The sequence below is a fragment of the Talaromyces amestolkiae genome (genome assembly GCF_001896365.1).
Source record: "Talaromyces amestolkiae strain CIB chromosome Unknown scaffold2.1, whole genome shotgun sequence".
NCBI classification, from domain to species: domain Eukaryota; kingdom Fungi; phylum Ascomycota; class Eurotiomycetes; order Eurotiales; family Trichocomaceae; genus Talaromyces; species Talaromyces amestolkiae.
In genome coordinates, this window is record NW_024468038.1 from 165,049 (window position 1) to 176,681 (window position 11,633).

General features: G+C 47.5%; 5 protein-coding genes across 5 annotated transcripts; 1 reads left to right on the forward strand and 4 right to left on the reverse strand.

Annotated features, from left to right (window-relative positions):
• Positions 1–380: 380 nt before the first annotated feature.
• Positions 381–2,228, reverse strand: BHQ10_001343 (uncharacterized protein; the record flags this gene model as incomplete). The annotated part of the gene is made up of 4 exons (XM_040873369.1): positions 381–1,082; positions 1,132–1,942; positions 2,004–2,134; positions 2,196–2,228. 4 exons carry the CDS (start codon positions 2,226–2,228, stop codon positions 381–383), a joined length of 1,677 nt encoding a protein of 558 aa, XP_040729848.1.
• An 898-nt stretch (positions 2,229–3,126) lies between these two features.
• On the reverse strand, positions 3,127–4,146 carry BHQ10_001344 (uncharacterized protein; the record flags this gene model as incomplete). The annotated part of the gene is made up of 4 exons (XM_040873370.1): positions 3,127–3,177; positions 3,244–3,421; positions 3,487–3,790; positions 3,963–4,146. The coding sequence occupies 4 exons, from the start codon at positions 4,144–4,146 to the stop codon at positions 3,127–3,129; spliced, it is 717 nt and encodes a 238-aa protein (XP_040729849.1).
• A 598-nt stretch (positions 4,147–4,744) lies between these two features.
• BHQ10_001345 (uncharacterized protein) lies at positions 4,745–5,757 on the reverse strand (the record flags this gene model as incomplete). The annotated part of the gene is made up of 3 exons (XM_040873371.1): positions 4,745–5,076; positions 5,141–5,618; positions 5,683–5,757. The coding sequence occupies 3 exons, from the start codon at positions 5,755–5,757 to the stop codon at positions 4,745–4,747; spliced, it is 885 nt and encodes a 294-aa protein (XP_040729850.1).
• A 645-nt stretch (positions 5,758–6,402) lies between these two features.
• Positions 6,403–10,133, reverse strand: BHQ10_001346 (uncharacterized protein; the record flags this gene model as incomplete). The annotated part of the gene is made up of 2 exons (XM_040873372.1): positions 6,403–7,427; positions 7,484–10,133. The coding sequence occupies 2 exons, from the start codon at positions 10,131–10,133 to the stop codon at positions 6,403–6,405; spliced, it is 3,675 nt and encodes a 1,224-aa protein (XP_040729851.1).
• Positions 10,134–10,420: 287 nt separating this feature from the next.
• BHQ10_001347 (uncharacterized protein) lies at positions 10,421–11,298 on the forward strand (the record flags this gene model as incomplete). The annotated part of the gene is made up of 5 exons (XM_040873373.1): positions 10,421–10,469; positions 10,568–10,607; positions 10,669–10,685; positions 10,749–11,175; positions 11,232–11,298. The coding sequence occupies 5 exons, from the start codon at positions 10,421–10,423 to the stop codon at positions 11,296–11,298; spliced, it is 600 nt and encodes a 199-aa protein (XP_040729852.1).
• Positions 11,299–11,633: the final 335 nt, after the last annotated feature.

An 11,633-nucleotide genomic window follows, 5' to 3' on the forward strand; every position in this document is an offset into this window, starting at 1 on the left:
ATCGAAATCTCTCTGAAGCTAAGAATCTGAGACAGCGTCATGGTGTGGCTGTGCTGATGTTGTTGGGGAGCTACTGCATATGCGGGCTTAGCCACACTGATGACATTCCGGTCTTTCCTCAACATTCATACACTTTACATAGGTAGACGGTGAAATGTCCAGTTTGGGAGTCTACGAAATGCGAAATGTTGAGATGAGAGTGCAAACCTCCGGCTGGCGTCGGCGAGAAATATACTCACTGATTCAGATTGTTCCATCCATGTCATATTGGCTTTTATGAGCTTACATGAGTCAGGTCTGAAATATAAATGAGATCTGGAGCGTAGACCCAATCACGCATAATCTGCAAGGAGTCATCCAGTAGATGTACATGTCCAGCACTAATCCACACAATCATGCCCGATCGACCTCCGCTTCCGTGGAACCCCCTCATTCGCTCCATGTCGATAATGCGGAACAACAACTGGCTGCTGACTGACATCACTGCGTCGCCGGCGCCGCCGAACCATCTGATAACACCGATCCAGCTCAATCTCAATCGCGCACCTTACCCTCAAAGCGCTGACGGCGGGCCACACACCCCGCTCGCCTTTGCGCACCCAGTAGTCCAGCCCGGCTTTGGAAGGGGCTTGGAAAAGTCTCAGAAAATCGCTCGAGGTTAGGTCTGGAATGAGGGTTAAGCTTGGGCCGGGAATGTTCTCGTCCATGAGCAGGCGGCGGAGACCCATGGGGAGAAAGCCTAGGTAGTCTAGTTGTTTTAATCTGTGTCTGATTTCGAGCATGATCAATCGCATAAGAGGTTGGTCGAGGCTTGCGTGGTTGCTGAGTCGTTGGCCGGGGKGCGTGTCCGGGTACAGAAATGGAACGATATATGGCCGTGTCTGGGATACGATGAAGTGGTTGACGTTAAACAATTCGGCGAGTCGGGCAAGCGGCAATTCTCGGCCACTGAGATTAACCTGCCGCCAGGATTGGAATGTGACGTCTTGAGTATGAGGCCAGGGCACAATTGCACCTGTCTCGTCTTTGCAATAGATTGTCCCTGAAGATGCGTTTGAAGCTAGGGCAGCGGACCGAATAAGCTATGTACGTTAGCAATCATATTGAAACGTAAGAATCATATAGACTCACCACATTAGGCGCCGTTAGATAATTCAACAAGTTTGGAAACGCTCCCTTCCCTGATGCCGCTACGGTTATATTCAATATTCTCTTCGTCTTTGCATACGCCTCCTCAAAGGTCATATCGCCCACGTATGTTCGTACACAATCCTCCAAAACAGACTCGTCGAGAAAGTTTCCCTCCGTAAAATATCGTCGTAGCCATCCAAAGCCTATTCGCGGTCGTTCATACTGTGTCTTACCCGCTATCAGCTTCTCTTTCGATGCCCCCTTGGCGGCTTCACCATTAAATGCGCAGAATTCAAGAATATCGCTGTCCAGAAAGTCTAAAAGTTCGTCTTCTGTACGGACACCGACGAGGGCAGCCACTAAGGCTCCCGTGGCGGTTCCAGTAATAATACGAGGTAAAAGACCTCGGAGATGCAATGCCTTGACTACACCCAAGTGGCATAGCCCAAAGACGGTGCCTCCTTGTAAAACGAGAGATGTTCTGCCAAACGCCTGTCGAGTATCATGTAGTAATTCTAGTTTCGCCTGCGACGTGAAACCGCTCACGTGCATGGGGATGGTTTGTAACGATGTCACATATTGGATGGACAGCGCCACATGTGTAATATAGTCGTCAATTAACAGTTTCGTACCGGCATAGGCGTGGTTGAATAATTTCATGGAGGTGATATTACCGAGATTGCGAACCAGGCCGGAGCGGAGAATGCTGACCAGTGTCAGGATGTCCTCCGACTCGCGGGCTCCAAGAATTGACTCTAGTCGCTGAAGAATGAGTCTGTAATCATAATGTTTGCTTGTTGGGTTTTGGCGCCTATATATATCAAAGAAAAAGTCATTCGATGATATTGACTATGAGGTCTGGGGAAGAATACCATAAATCAGCACTAAGCAACTCATCGAGTCGGAAGGCATTTTCTTCCCATTCTTCAAACGTATCGGCTCTGCTTAACGCATAAGATAATTGATCTTTGGGAGATCTTGATCTCAGCCATAACATCCATCTCTGTAGTCAAAATGTTAGCATATCAAGAGAATCATAAGACGAGAATGATGACATCACATACATAATTCCAGAATTGCACTACATCTAAAATCATGCCAGCGACTGCTGCTATGAAGTCCCATGATTTGGCACCGAGTATAAGCAGCGGCATGCTGTCAGAAACTTGAAATTTACCCGGACTAAAGATGGAGTTGCGTAGCCCGTGATCATAACAACCGGTCAGACTGCCGACATGAGATGGACGTTATGAGACGAGGCTCTTGTTCAAACACCCATCGACATCATGGGAAGGGTTGGTGCGCTCGCATACTGTAGGAGAGAAAATTTTCAAAGAAATAAACAGAGGTTGGAGGTGTAACACTAACCTCGTGAGCGACATCTTGATGACTTACATGTGATCGTGGTCATCTCCAAGAGGTGACCCATCCTCCAGCCAATGGGGTTGCCTTGCGCTTCCCCGCATTTGTAGAGTAAGTAACTAGTCCACTTTCGGACGAGGGCTTAGGGCTTGATGTACTGTCTACGAATAGTATGAACTAGATAAGGATATCCAGTGTATAAAAATGATAGTCATTCAACTAGAAAGCATGCATGATGGTAGTCTTTTATATCCATTTGCTCGCCGACTATACAGGGCGGATGGTGACCGAGAGGCGGGAAAGAGGCGAGAATATTCCAATTGTACACCTGGTACATACAGTACAATGTATCTCTTGTGAAAGTTGAACTTTATTGGTTTTTGAAATTCCGCGACAGACTCCCTAAATCAGATGCTGTTCCTCTTTTCTTTGACTCGAGGAAAAAGATAAGAATTTTATGCGAAACCAAGAGGAAGACAAGGAAGAAAAAATTGGAATAGTAATTTTCTTTGCCTTCAGGTATATCTCCCATTTTTAAAGAGAAAAGAAGAAACTCGGCTCATTCACACCACCCCGGTTCACCGTACAAACAAGAAGAAATTACATCATTATCGTCAATGCTTTTTTTCAACTTTACTCGACAACGATGTTGGTTCGCTCCGACACGTAGAGACCGTCAAGGAACTGTAAGAATTTTAGTAAGCAAGTCCAGCTAGATAGGATACTCACTTGAAGAAAACAGCGGCTCACCTTTCGGATATCCTTGTTGCGGACTCTGCAGATCTGCTGAATGTCGGCGGCGCTCTGGGAGACGGCCTCGAGGGAGTTTCCGGACAATTGAAGCTCGTCCTTGACGTTGGCGGAGGTGATAACCTCAACACCAGGCTGGGCAGTGATGCGGCGAACGATCTTCTCGCCAAGGAAGTTTCTGCGTAACACATCTAGTCAGACAAAACCCTTCATCCTTTCCTTCACCTCTGTATTTGCACATACCGGATCTCAACCTCGAAGTTGCCAGTCTCGCCGTTCTTCTCAATGTTCACGTTGATGGGAAAGTGAGCATAGACGTAACGCATCTTGTACAAGAAACCGCGGGTGACACCGATGATCAAGTTGTTGATGAGGGTACGGACAGTTCGGAGAGTAGCAACGCCCTTGCGAGCACCGTGGTGCAACTCGATCGAGATGGTGTTCTTGTCGGGGCGACCGAAGCTCACAGAGATGTGGGAAAGGTCCTTAGTGAGTTTGCCCCTGGGTCCCTCGACGGTGACAATCCGTGAGCGAATGTTCACGGTAACTGCAGAAAATCAAATCAGTTCTCGATTCCTTATATAGACCAAAAATTTGCGATGTGTCTGTTAAATCGAGGGCAGGTGCATGTCGCATTAAGTGTCTGCGGATTCGATCGAATTGTTCTCCATTCCATATCTCTGGTTTTTCTTCTTGTTCAAAAATCTTTCTTCGGTTACAATTCGTGAAGTCGGTAACCACACCGTATTCCTGATCGTCTCGTATKTCGTCCTTCCGTCCTAGCATCCTGACTGTCGACGAAACCTCACCCTCACAGACACATCCGTCAAAACCAAAGAAAAGAAATCGTAGCTTACCATTCTCAGGGATTGGCAGCGTCTCCTCAGAGTGAATGTACCTCATTTTGTCTCTCTGTTACGGTTGTCGTGGGTTGAGGGAGAGAAGAGTTGGGCGCGGGTCGTCGACAAACACAATCACAAATTGAAGGGTTTCGCACACACGGTCGGTAAAGCCGCTTTTGCTTGGTGGAGCGAATTTTCGAGGTTGTGCGTCGCTTAGCCGCACCTTTGCGGTTAGCGTGAGGGGATCACGTGACTATCTGACTAACGTCGCCCAACTCCACGATCTACAACTGGACGTCTACCATATCGACTTTCTCACATATATAGTATTTATTGAGATTTAACTATCTCACATGTTGACATCATGCTACTGGACTCCTGTATCAGTGGTACATTTTAAATATACTAACCAATGTTCCGTACAGTTTTAAAGCTTTCTGTGCTGAATTCCACTTACATTTACACTCCAGTTTATTACATATACAGAAGATTCAATTGAAATACTGCCTAGGAGACATTCTCTTCCCATCATACAATAAAACCAAACCCGAGATCCAACGCCGCCGCATGCAAATAAAATCCCCATACACACCACGTACGTCAATACATAGAAACCATATACATACACCTCAAGAGGAACTTCGACTGAATCAAACATTTCAAATTTCATGTTCGTTCTCATGCTCTTCCGCCACTGGCAAGCGCTCAATCTCCATAATACTCTTGCCTGCAATTGACTTGATTTTAGAGATGAGTTCGTCGTCTCGGTCGAGAGCTTCGACATCATCACCTCCACCGATACTGACTCCATTCACCAGAACGTTGGGCACAGTACGACGACCTGTAATTTTACCCAGAAGCTTTTGGAGATGAGGGCCGAGCACGTGTTTGTCGAGTTCGACAATGTAGGGGGCTGGCACGATGTTGTATTGGCTCAAGATTGACTTGGCCTTTTTGCTGAAAGGGCAGTAGGATTTGGAGAATACGATTACTGCGAAATGATTAGCTAGATGCCCATTGTACGTAGAAACGGCTGTAGATCTGGACAAACGTACTTGGAGACCGCTTCAAGATCGAGTCAAGTTCAGCGCTTGCCTCCGCTTCCTCTTCTTCCTCCTTTGAAATTTCATGCTCATGTGCGGTTGCGATGTCGCTTTTAGACCCAGCTGGTTTGTCAACGACCTCGGGCTTTTTCTCAGACAATTGACTTTGATCCTCCTTTGACTTTGGAACGGACATTTTCGTTCTTCCAGCGACAGAGATTTCCTCCGAATCTTCAATCTTGCCGTGACTTGCACCAATCGGTTTCTCCTGATTTTCATTGTAGCTACTCGGCGGAGAGTTGGTCGTTTTCCGCGTGCCACCATTATTGTTGTTATTATTATTCTCAAGATCGAGTCGTTGTATATGCGATCGATCCTTGGCTTCCTTGGCTTCATTGTTCTTCTTGGTGGTTGCGGTGTGCGCATTGTCGATGGCTGTGACTGTTTTCTTATAAAAGCGGTGGCTCTGTATTCCGCCGCCAGTATCGGTCTGCGTACAAGTTGTTCATATTAGTGCATGGCTCAAATGATTGTGATAATGCAGTATATTGTACCGTGAAGTAAGTGAAGGCTACTAGAAAAACCACGACGACAACCACATAGAGTCTCAGCCGGCGTTGAGACCTCATTTTGCCCGGATATAGGCGATCGTATCGATAATAACTAACTGAAAGGTATATTTTGTACTCAAGTGAGTTGACTAAATGCGAACACTGGAAGAGAGGGTGCGGTAAGTCGAATGTATATGTCTCGTATGGTTGAGCGCAGTCGATAGGGGGGTGGTCCAGACAGTGTCAGAGATGATCATAGAGGAATGAAAGAGCGGCGGGCAATGAACTCCAATGTTCAGCGATTCGATCGCGGGGTTTGAAATGAAACGAGCGTGGATGATAATAAGTCAATTGAGCAGAATCTCGTGGAGAGAATTGTTAAGAGGAGTAAGATACTGAGACAAGCGAGTTCATGGGCTGATGCGACTCTTGACTAGTTTCATAAGATAGGAAGGCGCTGGCTGTAACACTTTTGGGCGACCGCGGTCTAGGCTATCTCCGCCCCACCTTTTACGAGCTGACTCTTTGTACTTACTACTCAGTACTTGGGGCACAACTCGATGGTTATTCGTAGATTTTTGGTAGAACAGAATAAACGATATATACATGATTGCATAGTCACATGAGAGTTCATTGAATCAAGAAAAGAAAGCGCTTAATTGCGAAAAATCGAAGATACATCACGTCTCATAGATGAGAGAGCGTATGTATACTACAAATACACTAGACCGTCGATTGCTGGCGGCTACGTCCTGGATCTGTTGCACCGAACAGCACAAGGACTATTTCATCCAGGATTGTAAAGACCAGGTGAGCATTCAGGCGCCGGTTGTTGAGAATATCATAGATTTTTCGTGATGCTGCTTGGGCATTAGCCCTGCCGACAACATTGCCGGCTAAATCGGGTATTAGAGCAGCCAGCATAAAGCTAGCCTCGTTCTTGGACTTGGATTTCTGTGACGACGTGCGGACTACAGGTTTTCTCATCACACCGCCAGGCCACATGGTATCCTTGGCAAGGGTCAGGTACCGTAACAAATTGTCGTCTTGAATAAGCGATTTCGCACTGTCGCGGACTTTTCGTTCTATAGTCCCACCAAGTAGTTGATGGAGAACCACGACGACTGCACGGCCACGGAGCCAGTTGTTCCCGCGATTAAGCTCAAATGCTTCCAAGAAAAGATCGCAGATGGGCTTGATAAATGGTTCGAGTTCACGGTCCTCAAAAGCATTCAACTCAGCCTCTGCCTCGGCTGCAGTCATTGCATCTTCGGTAGCAAGCGCGGGTTCTGGTCCGGTGAGTTGGCTTGTGGCGGCAGAGATAAGATTTTGCCCAGCAGTTGAGAGCTGGTCCAGCATTGTGATATTGCCCAAAAAGTCATCCATGCCGTCGGCAACTGAATTGTAGATTCGCGATACAATGTCCTTGGTATCTCCATCAGAAGCTGGTGCGCTATGAGGTAAAAGAGCTTGTTGTGACAAGAAGGCCCGTAGATCTCGACTTCGACATACTTCAGGTAGTAGAAGTAGCTGTTGTAAGTACGTTTCTAGTGCCACGCGCCTTTTCTGAAGGAAGTCTTTCTGCAACTTCATCATCATTCGTCGACGCGGAAACTCTAGTTGTCGTACAGATGGATAGCGCATGCGCAGTTTCTGATGAAGCTCATGAAACTCGCTGTATCGACGTGGTACTGCCCAAGAAGCTGCAGGCATCTGTTCTCCAGCATTTCGGCGTACTTCAATCACGTCTGAATTCGATGTTAGCATAGCTAGATATATTGTTACATGGAGAGTTGAGACTTACAGATTGCGAATTCATTCCCATCCTCCTCCTTGCCAACCATTATCGACGGAATGTGAATTGTAGAGCGACCATAGAGACTATTGTCGCTCTCCTGGATAACGTATTGCTGTCGCTGCATCTCTTTGCGGCGAATTTCTCGTTGAATACTTGCTTTAGACTTGCCTAAGATTCGCAACTCCGCCGTGTTGTTGGTGAGTTCCGCTTTACGCGTCAATGTATCCAACACCGATTCCTGTGCGTTCAGTTTCTCAATCTCCTCGGTCAATGCTACAATAGCTTCTGTCAAACCAAGGTCGCCCGGAGCTGCTTGATGAATTTCATCTTCCGGATCCTTTTCTTCTCCTTCTGGGTCAGCATACTCATCCTCGATGAACTTTTTCTCATCGGGAAAGAGTTCGTCTTCAAACACGCCCGTCCTAGAAGAGTTCCCAATCAACCCTAGAGAAGAGATGCTTGGCTTATTCTTTTCCCCCAGCCTCACCTCATTCCGGAAATTTTCCAAAGAACCTCTTGCTGAACTTTGTTCTGCATCCGGGAATAGTGATGATGAAGACATTGGACTGAACAATCTCGAATCCTCTGGCTTTCCGTTATTCGGTTGATCCACAATGATCTCATTAAGCGCTTGTTCCATATTTTCAATGACTTCTGTGTTCTTCGCTTCAGCATCTCCATTCTGTGAGCTCATACTGAAGCTATGCGAAAGGGGATCCGTGTCATAGTCATCATCGAATAACCGCGCTGATCTGTCCGAGTCTACAGACCGCCTAGGGGAAGACTCAACATCGTCAAACAACTTGCCGTTGCTCTGCACATCATTTGATACCGCCGCTCGGCGAAGGTCCTTTGGCTTTTGCATGCTAGGCTGCGACTGAGTGCGAGTCATAAGTGGTGGAAGTGGTCGACGCTCCCGCTGCTGAGGTTCCGGGGTCGAAGCACGGAGCGGAGTCTCTTGTTCTGTTGGCGCAAGTGAGGTTTCGTCAGATGCGAGATATTTGAAGAATAAATCCGAGTCCCTGAACTTCGGATAGTATTTGCTTTCCATCTCTTCCAGTATGGTAGACTGAGTCGTCAATATGGCAGTCCTGGCTTTCAGATATTGTTCCGGGCTTGCTCTTTTCCCGGCTCTCAGGAAGGCCTTGACTGCATCTCGAGATTCTCCTAGAACATTCAATTCGGGCTTTGACAGATAGTTTTCATTAATGAGAATCATGTCACTAACATCAGCAGATGTCCAGGCCGCTGAGGCGGCAGTACTCTCGTCACCAAAGTCGTCCTCTAAGGGATTGCGAAATCCATCTACCACTATCCAGAATTGCACGAGACTCATTTTGTTCTGGCGATCCATAAATTCCATGAAATACGAGAGGCCCGAGGCATCGTGCATCAAATCAACCAGTGAGACATCCTTGTGGTTTGGCACGCTATCACGTCGGACTTCCGGTTTCAATGATGCGGGAGGACGACGAATACTCGCATTAGCTGCCAGTTTCGAGACTTTTTGGTCCAGAACTCGTTTCCCAGTTTCAAGACGCCTAAGGTAGACTTGGTCTTGTCCTTCGACCATGCTCTCCCGCTTCAACTGACTTGCAACTTGAGCACGAAACTGCCTGGCGTCGGAGAGATTATTACAACGCCTGATAGCCCTGACAAATCGTTCAAAAGCTCGCTCAGAGTCATTTGGACTAAGTCGAGGAAAGGAAGGGGCGCCCTTTGGTTTGGAAGGTGATGCATGTTTGTCAAGAGCAGCGCGAAGTTTTCTCACTGTCTTCCGGTCATTCAACGCAGTTCGACCGTAAGTCTCAAGTATTTGATTCCATGTGTCCGGGTCGGATAGAAGAGTTATGACGGGAAGGAGCACGGCGCACGCGACAATTTCTCGAATCAAAATAGACACCGAGCGACTTGTCAGTAGGTTATCGGGAAGAAGTTGTGGCAGCAATCCCATAACCAGCTTGCGAACGTAGTCTTGCTGAGTCGCTTTCTGGTCGGCGAGAGACACCGCAACCGCTGGGTGAAGCCTCCCATCGCGGTATTTGTTGGCAATCGCGAGTCCTAGTTCTTCCGCCTCCGTTACACTCCGAGCCAAATTCCTCCCTCTGACAGCTCTCTCGGCGCGGTCGAAATCTTTAATGTGGGCAGTCAAAATCGGTACTATCCGTGACACAGCAATGGACGTCACATCCTCACTCAAGAGTCGGTCGCGAATGTTTTCAAGGGCTATGCGCAGAGCCCTATCTATTTCATTGATAAATGTGCTGTTTTTGCTGATGTGCCCGTACCAGGACCTGATAAAGTCTCGAGAGGCGAGTTGTAGAAGCTCATCAATAGCTTCTGACACCACGAATGATTGGGGATATAACGATTTGGCTTCGTATTCGGTTGCTTTCCGGTAGACACCGATTTCTTCGGACCAGGTGTCGGCAGCGAGAAACCGTAGATTGGGTACCGTTGTGCGTCTGTCGATAAACTCGGATTTCGTTTTGACTGTCAGTAGTATTGCGCTGCAAATGCATACACAAGTAACGAGAACACCGGCGACAAACGCATACCCTAGATAGCGCGCAACGGGGACCCAGTTGACAACCAAGCCCCAGGAGACAAAACCACTGAAGCCAGCGAGCAGAAGCTGTCGTCGGCTAAGGGCCATTGTCCTCTCAGTGATGGGCAGGCACCGGAAGACCCATGGCGGGTTGCTTGGATAATCCAAGACTTCTTGTTGTATTAGTTGCAAGTTTAACTGGAGAACAAACATCTCAGGAAGGCACTCCACAGACCCGCCAAACCCGTGACCCGGCACATTCACGTCATCGGGCCAGCTAGCTAACATGTGAACGAAAACAAAAAAGACACCAATAAACTTTACTTGATTGAACCTCACTCCTTTTTAACCAGTACACTATTTCGAACCTCGCATCCTCTATCGGCATCTGCACAATGTCTTCCATCACTGACTATATAGACCTTTCCCAGCCCAGCTTGCAGAGTAAGTTGAAAGCCCGCTATTATTTACATGATCGCGACCATTCGGATTACTTCCGAGGAAAGCGAAGGATTCGGCTCTGACGTTCTTGACATAATTAGTCTCTGCACTGGCCATTGCTTTTAACCCGATTTTCTGGAAGTACGTCTCCTCAATTGCAAATCAGCTATTGTCACTGACATACTAATCCTTTTGATTGTAGCATTGTCGCGCGACAAGGTATGTACCGAGATGCGCACTGCTATGTTGCGCTGAACTCGAACTAATCCGGAAAACTTGTAGAATACAAAAACCACTTCCTTACACGCATCTTCGGCAGCCCTTACTATGGCTGCTACTTCCTCGCTGTCGCCATATTCTCTCTAGGCATCTTCCGTGACCATCTCTACCTCAAAGCCCTCGAGGACCAGCCATTCTACGAACCCGTCCACCAGCCCTACATCGCCTATGGCCTGTTCGCTACTGGCAATGTCCTTGTTATCTCCAGCATGTGGGCACTCGGCGTTACGGGTACCTACCTAGGAGACTACTTTGGCATCTTGATGGATGCCCCCGTTACTGGATTCCCGTTCAATGTGACTGGTTCCCCCATGTACTGGGGTAGCACGTTGAGCTTCTTGGGTACTTCTTTGTACTATGGAAAGGTTGCTGGTCTGCTTTTGACGCTTGAGGTGTTTGTTCTCTATTGGTTTGCGTTGCAATGGGAGGAGTGAGTCTACCGTCTTAGTCTATACGGATGCCCTAAGGAATGCTAATTCTACGCAGCCCATTCACTGCCGAGATCTACGCCAAACGCGAGCGCGAGAGGGCTAAAGTTGCCAAGAGCTCCTGAATGAACGATACATACTGAAGATGCCCAAGTCTTACACTTACGAGTGAACATGCTCTTGCGCAATCCTCGTCAAAGACGGAAATATTGCAGTACGGATTGACTCGTGATGGTGGTCGTGAATTGAACATCATCCGCTGGAAAATCTTGCATTTTCAGTACTATCGCTTCGAACACACCCAAAACTCTACCGCTGAAAGTGTCGCGTGATCTCTCCATGTGACTCTTGACACCAGCGGTTGGAAGTTCAACCTATCCGTCAAAAAATTGCATGTTTGAGGAGAAACGAGGAGTAGGGGATTGAGGGGCGGAGGGTGGAAGGAGGAAAAAAATAACAA